The 14,090-nt window shown below is 40.4% G+C and overlaps 1 protein-coding gene across 1 annotated transcript; it reads left to right on the top strand.

The window, feature by feature from the left end:
- The first annotated feature begins 5,243 nt into the window (after positions 1-5,243).
- On the top strand, positions 5,244-13,523 carry LOC118576479 (tripartite motif-containing protein 43-like). Its single transcript, XM_036176730.1, has 7 exons — positions 5,244-5,660; positions 6,336-6,431; positions 6,977-7,207; positions 8,044-8,066; positions 8,455-8,552; positions 9,673-9,917; positions 13,371-13,523. The coding sequence occupies exons 1-7, from the start codon at positions 5,253-5,255 to the stop codon at positions 13,521-13,523; spliced, it is 1,254 nt and encodes a 417-aa protein (XP_036032623.1). The 5' UTR covers positions 5,244-5,252.
- The last annotated feature ends 567 nt before the right edge of the window (positions 13,524-14,090 follow it).

The raw sequence follows: 14,090 nt of genomic DNA on the forward strand, positions 1-14,090 counted from the left end.
GTTGTGTTGTAATTCTTTGGAGTTTGTTGGTGGGGGATTATCTATTTTCTGAGTTTTCATAGGTGTGTTTAGCTTCTTTAGGTTGCCTTTTTCCCTCAATTAGTTTCTTTAGGGCTGGGTTTGTGGACAGGTATTGTTTAAATATGGTTTTATCATGGAATAATTTGTTTACCCAGTCTATGGTGATTGAGAGTTTTGCTGGGTACAATAGTCTGGGTTGGCATCTGTGGTCTCTTAGTGTCTGCATAACATTTGTCCAGGACCTTCTAGCTTTCATAGTCTCTATTAAGAAATCTGGTGTTATTCTGATGGGTTTGCCTATACATGTTACTTGGTCTTTTTCCTTTGGGGCTCTTAATATTTTTTCTTTGTTCTGCATGTTTAGTGTTTTGATTATTATGTGGTGAGGAGAATTTTTTTTTTGGATCCAGCTTATTTGGTGTTCTGTAAGCTTCTTGTGTCTTCATAGGTATTTCTTACTTTAGGTTAGGAAAGTTTTCATCTATGATTTTGTTGAATATGTTTTCTGTGCCTTTGAGTTGGTAATCTTTTCTGTCTTCTATCCCTATTATTCTTAGGTTTGGTCTTTTCATGGTGTCCTAAATTTATTGGATATTTTGTGTTAAGACTTTTTTGTCTTTAGAGTTTTCTTTGATTTGAATGTAGATACTGGCCATAGAGTTAATTCAATCATCCATCCATTTAGAATATTGCTATTTACAGGAACTCACCTACAGCAAACATTAATAAAAGCAAAACCAAGACCCACAACAAGACCCTGCAATCTACAGTCCCTGTCCCCATATCCATCCACCTGGGATCCTAGCCACTTCCTATAGAACAGAAACCAAATCACCATTTCACATTAGACCAAGAGTTTGCATTGGACCAATAACTCAAACTGGACAAAGAGATGAGGAGGTGGGCTGAACTCTATGCAAAAATACATACAACAACATGAAGAGCAATAGGGAATCACTGGAAACTTGCCCTACATCAATGGCACCAAGAAAAATTGTGAAAGAGGGGTGAGAAAGACAGTGAGAGCCAGAATACCAGGAAGTGTGCTGTGAAACAGTCTCTTCTAGAAATGGCAGGATAAACAAGACCAGAACCATGTACATGTTGATAAAACTGTGGAAAATTTTGAGAGTTCCCATCCCTAGATAAAGAATTAGGCTCTATTAGGGAGGAGCTCCCTAACTGATCATCCAACACAAAGTGGTCAGCCCTTCTCATTGTAGTATGAATCTTAAAGAGTCTTATTAATAACATCAAACCTGAGGCCAGTTATTGGGGTGACCGCTGGAAGATCAGAGAAGCAGAACAAGCCACAGCTCCCTCACCTCACCAGTTTCTCAGCTGGTCTTGTTTCCTCAGACTGCATGCTTCTGAGTCCTCATCCAGAATGAATCTCAGCTGAACTGTGCTGCTCAAAGCCTAATAGCTTAACCAGCCAAATGGTGAACTAGGCAAATGCTTCTAGTTTCTGGTCTTCACGCCTTATATAATTTTTCCCCATTCTGCCTCCACTCCCTGGGATTAAAGGTTTGCTTTTTGGGATTGAAGGTGTGGGTCACCAAGCCTGGCTGTTTCCAAAGTGGCCTTGAACTCACAGGGATCCACCTTGCTCTGCCTCACAAGTGCTGGGATTAAAGGCGTGTACCACCACCGCCTAGCTTCTGCTATAGGTTGTTCTGACCCATTTTCTAGCCACCATTTTTGGTTCTGAATCTAGTGGCTATTTGTTCTTTGACCCCAGATAAATTTATTAGGGTGAACAATATTTTGGGGAATACAATACCACCACATCTCATGGCTATTCCCTGGTGTCAATTTGACTACATGTGGAGTTAATCAAGAGAAAAATGTAGCAACCACCCTGAATCTAGAGGAACAAAACTACGTGAATTTGGGCACATATGCAGAGAGAGAGAGAGAGAGAGAGAGAGAGAGAGAGACAGAGAGAGACAGAGAGATGGAGAGACAGAGAGAGACAGACAGAGAGAGAGTGTGTGTGAGAGAGAGACAGACAGAGAGAGAGTGTGAGACAGAAACAGAAGAGACAGAGAGAGAGAGACAGAGAGAGAGAGACAGAGAGAAACGGAGAGAGAGAGGAAGCAGTGGTTCAGTCTACAATGCTGGATATATCATCTGGTCTTCAGTCTACTTTGAAATCCTCCCCAAAATAGGCTCTTATACCAGTGAAGGGATGAACTCACCAGTGGGAGTGAGAGCAAGAAAACAAAGAGCAAAGTCGAGAGAGTTTCCTTCTTCCATGTCCTTTTACATTGAATGCCACCAGCTAAGATTTAAGGTTGATTCCCACACCTCAAAACATCTGAGTTTAGGTGGGGCTTCCCACTTCAAATGATTCAATCAAGAAAACTCTCACAAGAAAAGTCAGAGACACTTGGGTTTTAGTCAAAAATATTTTTTTTTATTCAGACCTAGTTTCTCTGTGTATTGTTGGAGCACAGCTTTGAATTCATTTTGTAGATCAGGATAGCCTCTAACTCAAAGAGATCTGCCTGCCTCTCCCTCCAGAATGCTATGACTGAAAGTATGTGTGACCACTGCCTGGATTTCCCAAGTATTTATTTAAAAAAGAAAAAAGAAAAGAAGGGACAGTTGAGAGGGTAGAGAAAGGGATGAATCTCAAAGAAATCACAGTTGAGGTCAATGTGATAAAAATGAGTTGAACAAAATTCTAAAGAATTTTTGAGAACTTTTTAATGTTGATATTTGCTAAAATTGCAGATTGATATCATTAACAGTGAAATTACAAAAGGAAAAGCAAAAATATAAGCATACCACACAATATATCAAACAGTGAAATATTGTAGCAAAATTACTCTTTACTTATTTATTTTTTTTAGAAAAGTTCTAACTGTATATCTTAGGCAGGCCTTGAACTAAAAGTCCTCCTGCTTCCCATCCCTAGGACTCTATGGATTAAAGGTGTGATCTACCACACCCAGCTAAGCAGGAACTCAGGAAGCCTTGTTGTGGAGATTGGTTTGCAATATTGACTATAGAGTTAATTCAATCTTCCATCCATTTAGAATACTGGTATTTAGTGGAGCTGACCTATAGCAAGCATTAGTAAAAGCAACATGGGAGGAAGTGGGCGTGGTCTTCTAGAGTATATAAGGACACTCTTGGGGCCAGCCAGGTTTATTCTTCTCTAGACCAGACAGAGTGTGTTTCCATACCTTCTGGCTCCTAGACTGCTAGATCTATTCCCTCCACACATTGAGGATCAGACCCCAGAGCTGAGCTCCTATTGTGTCTCCACTAAACACTGCTGAGTCCAGAGACTATTTCTTGGGTGAGTACACAATTTAACGTGGAAAGTTGTTGGTGCTTTCTACTTTATTACCAAACTGAGGTTTCTGTTTAAAAATGCTTAAAATTTGGCTATTTATCAAAAGAGATTCTGATCCCATAAGATCATCTTGCTTTGTAAATATACTGTGAGTTACAGCTATAGATAATTTTACTTTATCCATTTACAATCTTTCTTTGCTCTGATGTTGCACCTTTCAATTTTGATCTGTCTCTTAATTTTAAGAATATATATAGAGTATTTCTGTATATAGTTCATAGATGTGAGATCAATACCTCTAAATTATTTTTACATGATTAATGCATAAAATATCTCCTCTGTATATATTGATAATTACTGGCATTTAGAGATATATTCTATGAGTATTATGTATAAAAGTGAAAAGTCATTATTTAGCAAAGGAAAATCATTTAGTACTTTCCTGTTGTAAACTATAGGAAAACATCACAGTGTGAAATAATGTTTGATAATAGTTTACCATCTTTGAAAAACTGGCTCTTCCTGTTATTGGTTAATTTGCTAGGTTGCAAGTATACATGTGATTAAATTAGAGAAAACTAATCACAATATTCTATTCAAGAAAGTAGATTCTGGTTATACTCTGGTGCAATTTTTTAATTTTCTGCATTCAGTTTTTAATTCATAAATTATTTTGGAATGACATATCTAATATATAGAAAAACATACCAAATGAGTGTGATCAGATAAATTAAGGAAGGCAGCATTGGAGTCTCCATCTCTTTTCTAAACTAATCTTGACAATGAGTATTAGTATTATTTTCACGGTAAATAGGACCACCAGCTAAAGACATGGAATCCATTTGCTTCAGACCACAGAAGCTGAAGTTATTTGGGGGAGGTTTATCTCAGTCAATCCAAGATTATTTATGTAGACCTACAAGGAGAAGGAACAATGGGCACCTGTTGATTAAATATGAAATTCTGGTATGAGAGCCTCATTTATGCCTCAGGGTTCTTCCCATAAACTGAAGCCAGGAACTGTATCTTTGATAAACAAACAACTTTCCTCAGAGGGTACCTAGCATTCAACTGGATGGGATTTAGGATAGATATGGAAACCTCTGGGGATGTCTGTGAAGGATTATTTGGGGTAGATTCACTGCAATTGGTAAGTTCCACACTAAATGCTCATGAGATCACTTGACCATTCTATGGTTTGAGGTATCAAACTAAAGAAAAGGGAACAGGAGCTAAGCAGCAAGTGTTCCTTGCTTTCTTCTTGTTGATTTTTGATGCAATGTGACCAGGTACCTCAAACACCTGCCACCATTTATTCCCCACAATGATGGACAATGTCCTTGAATTATGAGCCAGCATAATCCTAATTCTTGTTAATTATTTCATCAGAAAGAAGACAAGTAACTAATGTTGCCTTCAAGTGTCCAGAGGTGGGACAGTGGATGTGAAGGACTAAGATGGGAAAATCAGAAATTAAGGAAAGCGTTTACTAGGGACCATGTGAAATAGGGAGTGTATTCCTGGATGGCCAACAAAGAAGGGTGTTCTAACCTACGTAGGTCTGTAGTGAAAGGCAAACATGTGGATTTGAAAGAGTTTGAACACTCTAGTGTATATTTATTTATAAACACTTGGAAAGCAGTTCTCACACCAGCAACAAGACACTAATTTGAATGAAGTCTCGAAAAAAGATGCAGGTGGTAGGTTGCAGAAGTATATCAGATTAATCTATATTTCTGTCAGGCAGAGTGAAAGAGGAAAGATCAGCAACTGCAATCCTATACATATCTTGATTTTTGTTGCTGAAAAATAAAGCCTGCTTTTCCATATGCAGAATTAAATCAAAACTTGCCTCAGTTTTTGTTCAGTTTCTGACTTCTGTGTGGTCAAATAATAGCAATTCTGCTTTCGTTCTTTCAGAGAAATGGAGTCAGATATCTCACAAGCCTTCCAGAAAGAACTCACCTGCTTCATCTGCTTGAGCTGCCTGACAGACCCAGTCACCATAAGCTGTGGCCACAGCTTCTGTCGAGCCTGCCTCCTCCTTTCCTGGGAAGACATCCAACCTCCTGTCCAATGTCCTATGTGTAGGGAACCATCACAGAAGGACTTGAGAACCAACATTGTTCTGAAGAAGCTGGTGTCCATTACCAGACAAACCAGCCTCCTGAAGGACCTGAGCTCTGAGGAGCAAAAGTGTGTGACCCACAAGGATACTAAGAGGATCTTCTGTGCTGAGAAGAGGATCTTCCTCTGCCAACTCTGCTCTAACTCCCATGAGCACAGAGGACACAGACACTGTCCCATTGAAGCAGCTGCTGAGGATCAAATGGTAAGTGATGATTCTGAGAGAACTTGAAATCTGGAGAGAGGTAGGCTTAGCAAACTGCAGGAAGATGCTGGTCCTCATTATGACAGAGTCATGGTTTTCAGAATGGTGGCACTTTATTAACATCTAATAAAGTCAGGGTGACTAGGAATGTAAACATCCTTTCAGGGACTCATGAGTGTAAACATCATTTGTATTTTATGATGCATTACGCCATGGTCACTGGAAAGTGCAATACTAACTTCATATCTTTTAAAATGTCTATGCACGCCTTTAATCCCAGTACTTGGGAGGCAGAGGCAGGCAGATCTTTGTGACTTTGAAGCCAGCCTGGTCTGCAGAGTGAGATCCAGGAAAGGCACAAAGTTACACAGAGAAAACCTGTCTGGAAAAACCAAAAAAGAAAAATTTTGTCTATGACTGGATAGTAATTACAAAAAGTACATTAGAGTCAGGTACAGCCAAGCATGTAATCAAAATTATTAATCACTATACCTGTGCAAAAGGGTAAGGTGCATTTTCAATTCTATTTTCTAATCTAAAATTCATAGTTACAAAAAGAGAAAAATGAAGGATAATTTTGATTCTAGTACTCTCAGTAAAATAATTGTAATAATTACACAAGAGTATGTCTATCAGTATTATTTTTCAAAATTGATATTCATCATTTTTTTACAGGAAAGACTTTTGAAGCGAATGGCATCTTTATGGGAGAAGGTCCAAGAAAATCAAGAGAATTTAGAGGTAGAAAACAGAATGAGAACTCTTTGGATGGTGAGTAAGAGAACCATGCTTAAAATCTGCTTGATGCTGATATTTTCAAAATTCGCCATTCAAGATTTCAATGTAAGGCATAGGATATGATACTAGGAATATGTGTCCTGCTCACCTCTCATTCTGAGTGTATAATCTATCTCTGATATTGGAAAGAATGGTCTGCCTCTGGCAGAAGAGTCTTGAACTAATACGTGAATTGCTGAGGGTTCTGCACACTGCATTAGGCTTTATGACTACACCATGAATTCTAATTACTAAACGCAGAGTTTCATGTTTTTGTTCACATATGAATAATCAATCTTTTCATTCAGGCACCTCTGCATCTCTAATATAGATGTAAATGCTTCTTAGGGTTGGATAGCCTGTGTAATAAATAAAAAAAATAAATAGGGCATTTATGTTTTCTGAGGTGTGGAGACAGTCAATCAGAATATATGCAGCAGAGTTATACAAGTCATTTGTGAAATTTTAGCATAAGAGTATGCCATGAGGCAGGACAAAATACTTAGCAAATATGATTGAGAATGTTCCTTTTTCTTCAGGACTACTTGACTTTTCGGGAAGAAATGATCAGGACAGAGTATAGGAAACTACATCCACTCCTCTGTGAAGAGGAAGAGAAACATATTGAGTCTATGAGACATGAAGGCCAATGTGTTTTAGAGAAACTCAGGACAAGTGAAGCCACGATGGTCCACAACAGAAAACAACTAAGAGAAACTTATCAGGAGCTGATGGCAATGTCCCAGGAGCCATATCTCGTCTTGCTGCAGGTGAGCACGGAGGAGTGCAGGAAGAGGCTTTACTGACTTAGGACCAAGTGGTGATTGATATACTAAGATAGCTTTCAATATTACCTACATTTTTTAAGGGTGTTTCCTTTTCAGAAATTTTTCTAGAGAAACAAAATTATGTAATAATCTTGAAAGAACAAGCTTTTTGAAATTATGTCAGTAGATTCTCCAGGGAATATGTCCTAACATTTGTCTTTTGTGCCTTGCTTCTCTGAAAACTGAAATTCAGTGATTTCTATTTCTAACATTCTTTACCTCTACTTGAATATTGTGCACAATTTTAAAGTAACCCATGTCTTAATTTCTTCTGTTTGAGCGCTGTGTTTTTGAGAGTCCTTTAGGAGGTTGGCATTTTGAGATAGGATCCTATTTGGTAGTACATGATAGCTTATAACTCACACTAATGCTCAGGCCACTAAACCTGCAATTCTGAAATGCACATGTGAAGCACCATTCAGGGGTGAGACCACCCTTTTGAAGTATCCTTAGCTAAAGTATCCCTATGTCTTATAGACAGGCTCAGGAAAAGTTACCTTTGCAGACTGGTGGGCGTTCAGAAGCAATGTACCGTCAATACCCATGTCCTTCTCAAAATTTACTCTCCAGTCTGATTTCATTAAGAATTCAAGTTCTGCTAATCTATTTGGTTGGCATCATCTGGAGACATGAATGTAATTTACCAGGATAGATAGATTGCTGCGATGGTGACTGACATTTATATGAACTTTAGAAAGTTTTTTTTCTGTTTGTTTGTTTGTTTGTTTGTTTGTATTTCATTTCTTCAGAAATCTAAGTTTTTCTTCTTTTCTTTGCAGGGTTTGGACGACATGTTCAGAAGGTGAGTTTGGCCATCAGTGCAAGTCAGGATACCCTGAAATATGCTATAAAAAGTTTCAATTTGCCTTAGGAAGGTGCAGATATCTTTTACATAGAAAATACTCAATTGTTTTTGTGGGATATTTTTTGCATTCTTTTATTTGTTTCCTTATTTTTATGTGTGTGTGTGTTGGTGTGTGAATGTGTGTGTATGTACATGCACATGTGTGCAGGTCAGAGGACAACTTCCAGGGGACGACTTCTCCTTCCATCAAGGGTTCCAAGGATTGAACTCAAGTTGTCAGGCTTGTGTAAACTGAGGTGTTTGGCTGAACTTGGAAAGAAGTTTTTCCTAATCACCCTGTGATTCCTTTAGCACCACACAGGTCAATATTTTCTTTTCCATGCAGGAGTGAGTCAATGCAGCTGAGCATGCCGCAAGCTATTAATCCAGAACTCAATGCCCTACCCATCACTGGACTGACTGAAAGTTACAGGAAGTTCCAAGGTGAGTGTCTCCACTGATAAAATGACTAGAGGTACTCTTCAATAATAAGATAACCTTTGTAAACACAAATATTTTCACTCCCCAGAAATATGTCTAGGTAAGTCACATTCTATTGTTATTTAATCACATTGTCATCTTACAAACAAATCAAAAAACAGAAATGCATACTAATATCATGTTGTATGTAATAGTGGCTGAAAAGAGACTATCAGTTGTTCATTGAGTAGAATGGTTATTTCACTCTGGACAGTAGAATTCAAACCTAGTGTAGCCAGTGATGGAGGTATTTCATTGTTTTCCTTTCAATGTGTTAGCAATTAATTTCTTACATTGCATTTTACTCTATAGATTAAAAATACACAAGATAAGGAGGTGCACACTAGTAATCCCAGCATCAAAAACCTAGAGTGTGGAGGACTGTCAATGAGGTTGAGGACAGTCTGGTCAACATAGTGAGTTCCATGCCAGTCTTGGACAAATAGAAAGACCTAACACCAAAGGAACCAAAAAAAAAAAAAATTAAATAACTTAACAGACAAAGCCATGTATCATGAGCAATGAAAATGAAACAAATTGATAAGACATGAGGCAGTGTCTAAATCCCTCTAGTAGATATAAAAGTCAAATGTAACCTCATAGAGAAAGAGTATCAGAGGAACCAGAGATTAAAGGAGGACAAATACATCTAGGGATCCACTTCTAGAGCATATTTAGAATCTCCTTGAGTATAAATATGCTCATTTAGATGCAAATCAAAACACCAATATTAAAGTTATCACTATGTCTATCTACATAAAAATAACTTTTCATGTAGTTCATGAGCAGGGCCTTTGCTCTGGCCCTTGCTGCAATGCACACATAATCCCTTATCAGGTGTTATTAAAAGTCACCTGACAGAAGTAGGCTGAGGCTCCCTCCTCTACAGCATCTAAAATTTTCAGACAACTTTTCAGCATGCTACCAATCTTTTCTTGTGGAAACCCTTGACATTGGTGTATTTGAGCCAAATTTATCCTCAGATCTTAGCCTTCCCTTTTTAAAATCTATGAATACTCTGTGGAACTCTCTCACCTGAGAAATGTAAACTGTCATTTTGCCTAAATGTTGTTTCTTCCAACAGTGCACATTTCACTTTCAAACATAACCATTATCCATCACAAGATAAACATCTTTAATGCCATGAGAAGATTCAGCTTCAGACATCACCATAAAGATACAACTGCGGATTCTGCTGGGTGCTATTTTGCTTCCTGGAGATTACAGAACTTCATCTTAGGGAAATATTACTGGGAGATTGATTTTAAGGACTCTAGGGACTGGGCTGTAGGGGTCTGTAAGGATTCCTTGTTAAGGGATAGAAACCAGGTGATGGAACCTGAAGGTGCATTTCTTCTTGTGTGTGTGAAGGAGGGTAATCACTATAGTCTCTTCACCACATGCCCAGTATTCCAACACTATATAGAGAAGCCACTGGGCCGAGTTGGTGTGTTCCTTGATTGTGAAGAGGGATGTTTAAGTTTCATTAATATTGCCAAGTGTTCCCTCATACACAAGTACCCTCCTGGCACCTTCAAAAACCCTGTCTGGCCTTACTTCTCCACGGGGGAAACCTGCAATCCAGTACCATAGTGATTTTTAAGTACTCCCTACTGTAATGTTACTTTTGTTATTGCTATTAAATATTAAAAACTATTAAATGAAATTCTGTAGTCCACATATTCCACAATGTATCCTTAGTTTCATAGTGATTTTTGTTTTTATGTTTTTGCATACTTGAAATTAAGTCATTATGCTAAGATACTAAGAGAGTAAGTAGTCTCAGAGACTCACGCTCTAGTTGGCTGTTAAAGCCCCTTTTAAGTGTACTCAGGACCCTCAGCTGCATTCTAGCATAATAAAAACATGCTCTTCCTATGGGATTCCACTTATGGTGTCAAGCTGGAACACAGTTATGTGTTGTGCTTGTTATTTTAATGTCAGTTTGACACAGACTCTTGGTGTTTTGAGACATGGTTTCTCTGTATGGGTTGGGCTGTCCTCTGCATTCCAGGTGCTGGGATTAAAGGCATGCACCACCAACACATGAAAGAAACATCCTTCCTTCCCTCTTTTCATTCTTTCTTTCTTCCTTTCTTCAATTCTTCTTCCTTCCTTTGTTCCTTCCTTCCTTCCTTGCTCTTCATTTGTTTCTTCCTTCCTTCCTTCCTTCCTTCCTTCCTTCTTTCTTTCCTTCCTCCTTCCTCCCTCCCTCTTTCTTTCTTTCTTTCTTTCTTTCTTTCCTTATTTTTTTTTTATTTGAGACAAAATTTTTGAAACCTTGGGTGTACTGGACAAGTCTATGGAGGTGGCTTGTCCTGAAGACTCATATGTGTGTCTGCCTCTGCTTTCCCAGTGGTGTCATTAAAGGCTTGTGTTACCATGAGAACAGGAAGAAACAAAGTGCTAGAGAGGTACCCAGAAATCCACAATGATACATCCACTGTAGGCTCCTGGCAATGGTCAAGAGAAAGCCTGATCTGACCTAGTCTGGTGATCACATGGCCCAACACTGTAACTGTTGTGCTGGAACTCTCATCCTATAACTGATGGAAGTGGATGCAGAGATTCTTGGCCAGGCTCCAGGTGGAGCTCCAGGAGTCCAATTGGTGAGAAAGAGGAGGGACTGTAAGAGTGTGAATTGTTGAGACATCGATTGGAAAAGCACAAGGACAAAAAGCCAAACCAATGGAAACACATGAATTATGAACCAAAAGCTGTGGAGCCCCCAGCTGGATCAGGTCCTCTGGATAAGTGAGACAAATAAATAGCATGAGCTATTTGGGAGGCACCCAGGCAGTGGGACCAGGACCTGTCCTTAGTGCATGAGCTTGCTGTTTGGAACCTTGGGCTTACACAGGGACACTTTGCTCAGCCAGGAAGGAGGCGACAGGGCATTCCTGTACTGAATTTACCATGTTAAGCTGAATCCCAAGGGAAGCCTTGGCCCTGAAGGAGGGGAGGGGAGGGGCTTGGTGAAAGTTGGGGGCAGAGGCAGAAGGGGGGAGGACAAGGGAACCTATGGCTGATATGTAAAATTAAAACACAAATGTAATTAAAAAGTAAATGAATATGCTACTTATTTATTTATTTGTCTATCTATTTATTTATTTATTGTTTATTGTTTATTTGTTATTTATTTATTTTTGGGGAAGAGTGGGATTCAAGACAAGGTTTCTTTCTGTAGACTTGGCTGTCCTCAAATTTGAACTGTAGATCAGGCTGGCCTCAGAGTCACGGAGATCTGACTGCTCTCCTTCCTGAGTGCTAAGACTAAAGGAGTGCAAGACCACCCCCAGGACACAATTCTTCAGATGTCTTGAAAAGACAATTATCAGATTCCTATGGAAATACTAAAAGAGAAAACAACAAAAAACGAGAAGAGGCTCTCTGGGTGGTCACCCCAGGATGCTCTCTGCCCTGGAATTGCTGGCAATCACTCTGAACAATACCTTATCTCTCCTCTTGCCTGAAAGTAAGCCCTCAAGAACACCCCATTTGGAGAGCCATGACTCTGCAGTGCCTACACCTGGGATCTCTGCTCCTACTCCATCTCCTGACCGACCTCTACCCAATTGCTGGGCAGGCCTCCCTGCCTGCTCCCTAGACCCACGGGTGCTTTCTGCCCACCTGGGAGCGCCTAGACCTCCACCTGCAAAAACACCTCAGTTCCCAGGGCAAACACTCCACTTTGGACTTTCCCTCCACACAACACCTTCCAAGGACTCAAGTGCCCAACCCCTGGGCTTCAACTGAAATACATACATACATACATACATACATACATACATACACACACAAACAAACAAACAAACAAGAAACAAAGAAAGAAAGAGAGAAAGAAAGAAGAGACAAACAAAGAAACAAAGAAGTGCACCAAGAACCCAGTCTTTGCCTTGCTCTTCCATTGGAATTCGGTTATTACAGACAGATACACTCAACTTCTTGATTCACCAGTGCAGTTAATTGGCAAACATGTATGAATTGAGGCTGATTCTAGCCCCACCTCATCCCCAGTCAGGACTGCCTGTTCCCTTCTGGCAACTAACTAATCTGTTAGGAAGATAATTGTACATGCAATCCTACAGATTACTACACAGACAAATGGATACATAGACTTGGAGATACAAAGAGCCATACAGAGCTGATAGATAAATAGGTCAGGAAAGTTGGGCATGCAGTCCACAAGCACCAAGAGGAAAAATTCCACAAGAGAAGCCAAACTGAGACGAAATGAAAGGAAACAAAAACCAACACCAAGATACTGAAAAGAAAGTATGCAGGTGAATCTGCGTGTCTGTTTGGCTGTGTAGGTGTGTCAAAAATTGCATAAAAGTGGATTGTGGTGACACACCCATTCCATCTCTGCACTCAGGGAGGCAGAAACAGGTGGATCCTTGTAAGTTCCAGACCAGCCTGGTCTACAAAGCAAGTTCCAGGACAGCCAGGGCCGTTCCACAGAGAGACCCTGTTTCCCAAAACAAAAAAAAAGGGAAATGAAAGAAAGAAAAAAATAAAAAGAATGAAGGATGGTTTAGGAAAAAAAGTGGACGGGGGACTGGATTAAATGATCCCAGACATTCCTGTCTCACTAGAGAAGAACAAACATGGTGGGACAGTGAGAGTAAAAGAGAGAGACAGTGTGGTGGGTGTGGAGAAATGGATTCCATACATTTGTGGCACAAGCAGTGTGAGGAGTTGCCATCTATGGGATGCAACCTAGGCTGGAATGAGCCCCTTGTGAGCACACTATGCCAAAAGCAGACACAAGTTCCCCTGTAGGGTCCCAAGGCGGAAGGGTCATCTGTAAGGGAGCCAGTGGCCTGCGACCCAGCAGGTCTCTGTGCTTGGTTTGCCGCCGCCCCCCTGCCCACACCACTGCACTCCCCCACCCTCCAGGAGATCAAGAGATTTTTGTCTGTGGGTGTGGCTTAGAGGCCTGAAAGTCGGAAAGGGCGTGCCCAGGAGATCCAGCCTAGGTGTTTGATTGGGCGGTGGTAAGAGGGCTTGGCCCACCCACCACCTTGCCAGCAATGGGGTGGGGCATGCAGAGCAGCAGTAAGGCAAAGAGTGCCAGCTGATTCACAGGCCAGCCCAATGTCCTCTGCTCACAAGAGCCAGTTGAGTCCCCAGACAAAGGCCTTGTCCAGTCAACCCTACTGCTCCCCTCGGCGTGCCCCTTGGGGCTTCCTCATTGGACATGGAGGCTGCCTTAGACAAAGAAGCCCTGCAGGAGCTGCGGCAGCACCTCTGCACAGAGACAGAGCCAAGCAAGCTCTACCAGAGCCTCAAGAAACTCTCTTCCCTGCCCAAGCTCTGTGACACCTTGGCAGAGATGGACTTCGAGCAGACCATGAGGCTCTTGAGGAAACAGCAGCTCCTGGTCCCCTTTGCCAAGGCCTTAGCCGCCATTTGGTCAGAAAGGTCCCAGTTTGTTAATGATATCCAAGGAGATACAATCTATCAATCAATCAATAAATAAATAAATATTTAATCAAAGGA

This window comes from Onychomys torridus, unplaced genomic scaffold (assembly GCF_903995425.1).
Source record: "Onychomys torridus unplaced genomic scaffold, mOncTor1.1, whole genome shotgun sequence".
Lineage (NCBI taxonomy): Eukaryota > Metazoa > Chordata > Mammalia > Rodentia > Cricetidae > Onychomys > Onychomys torridus.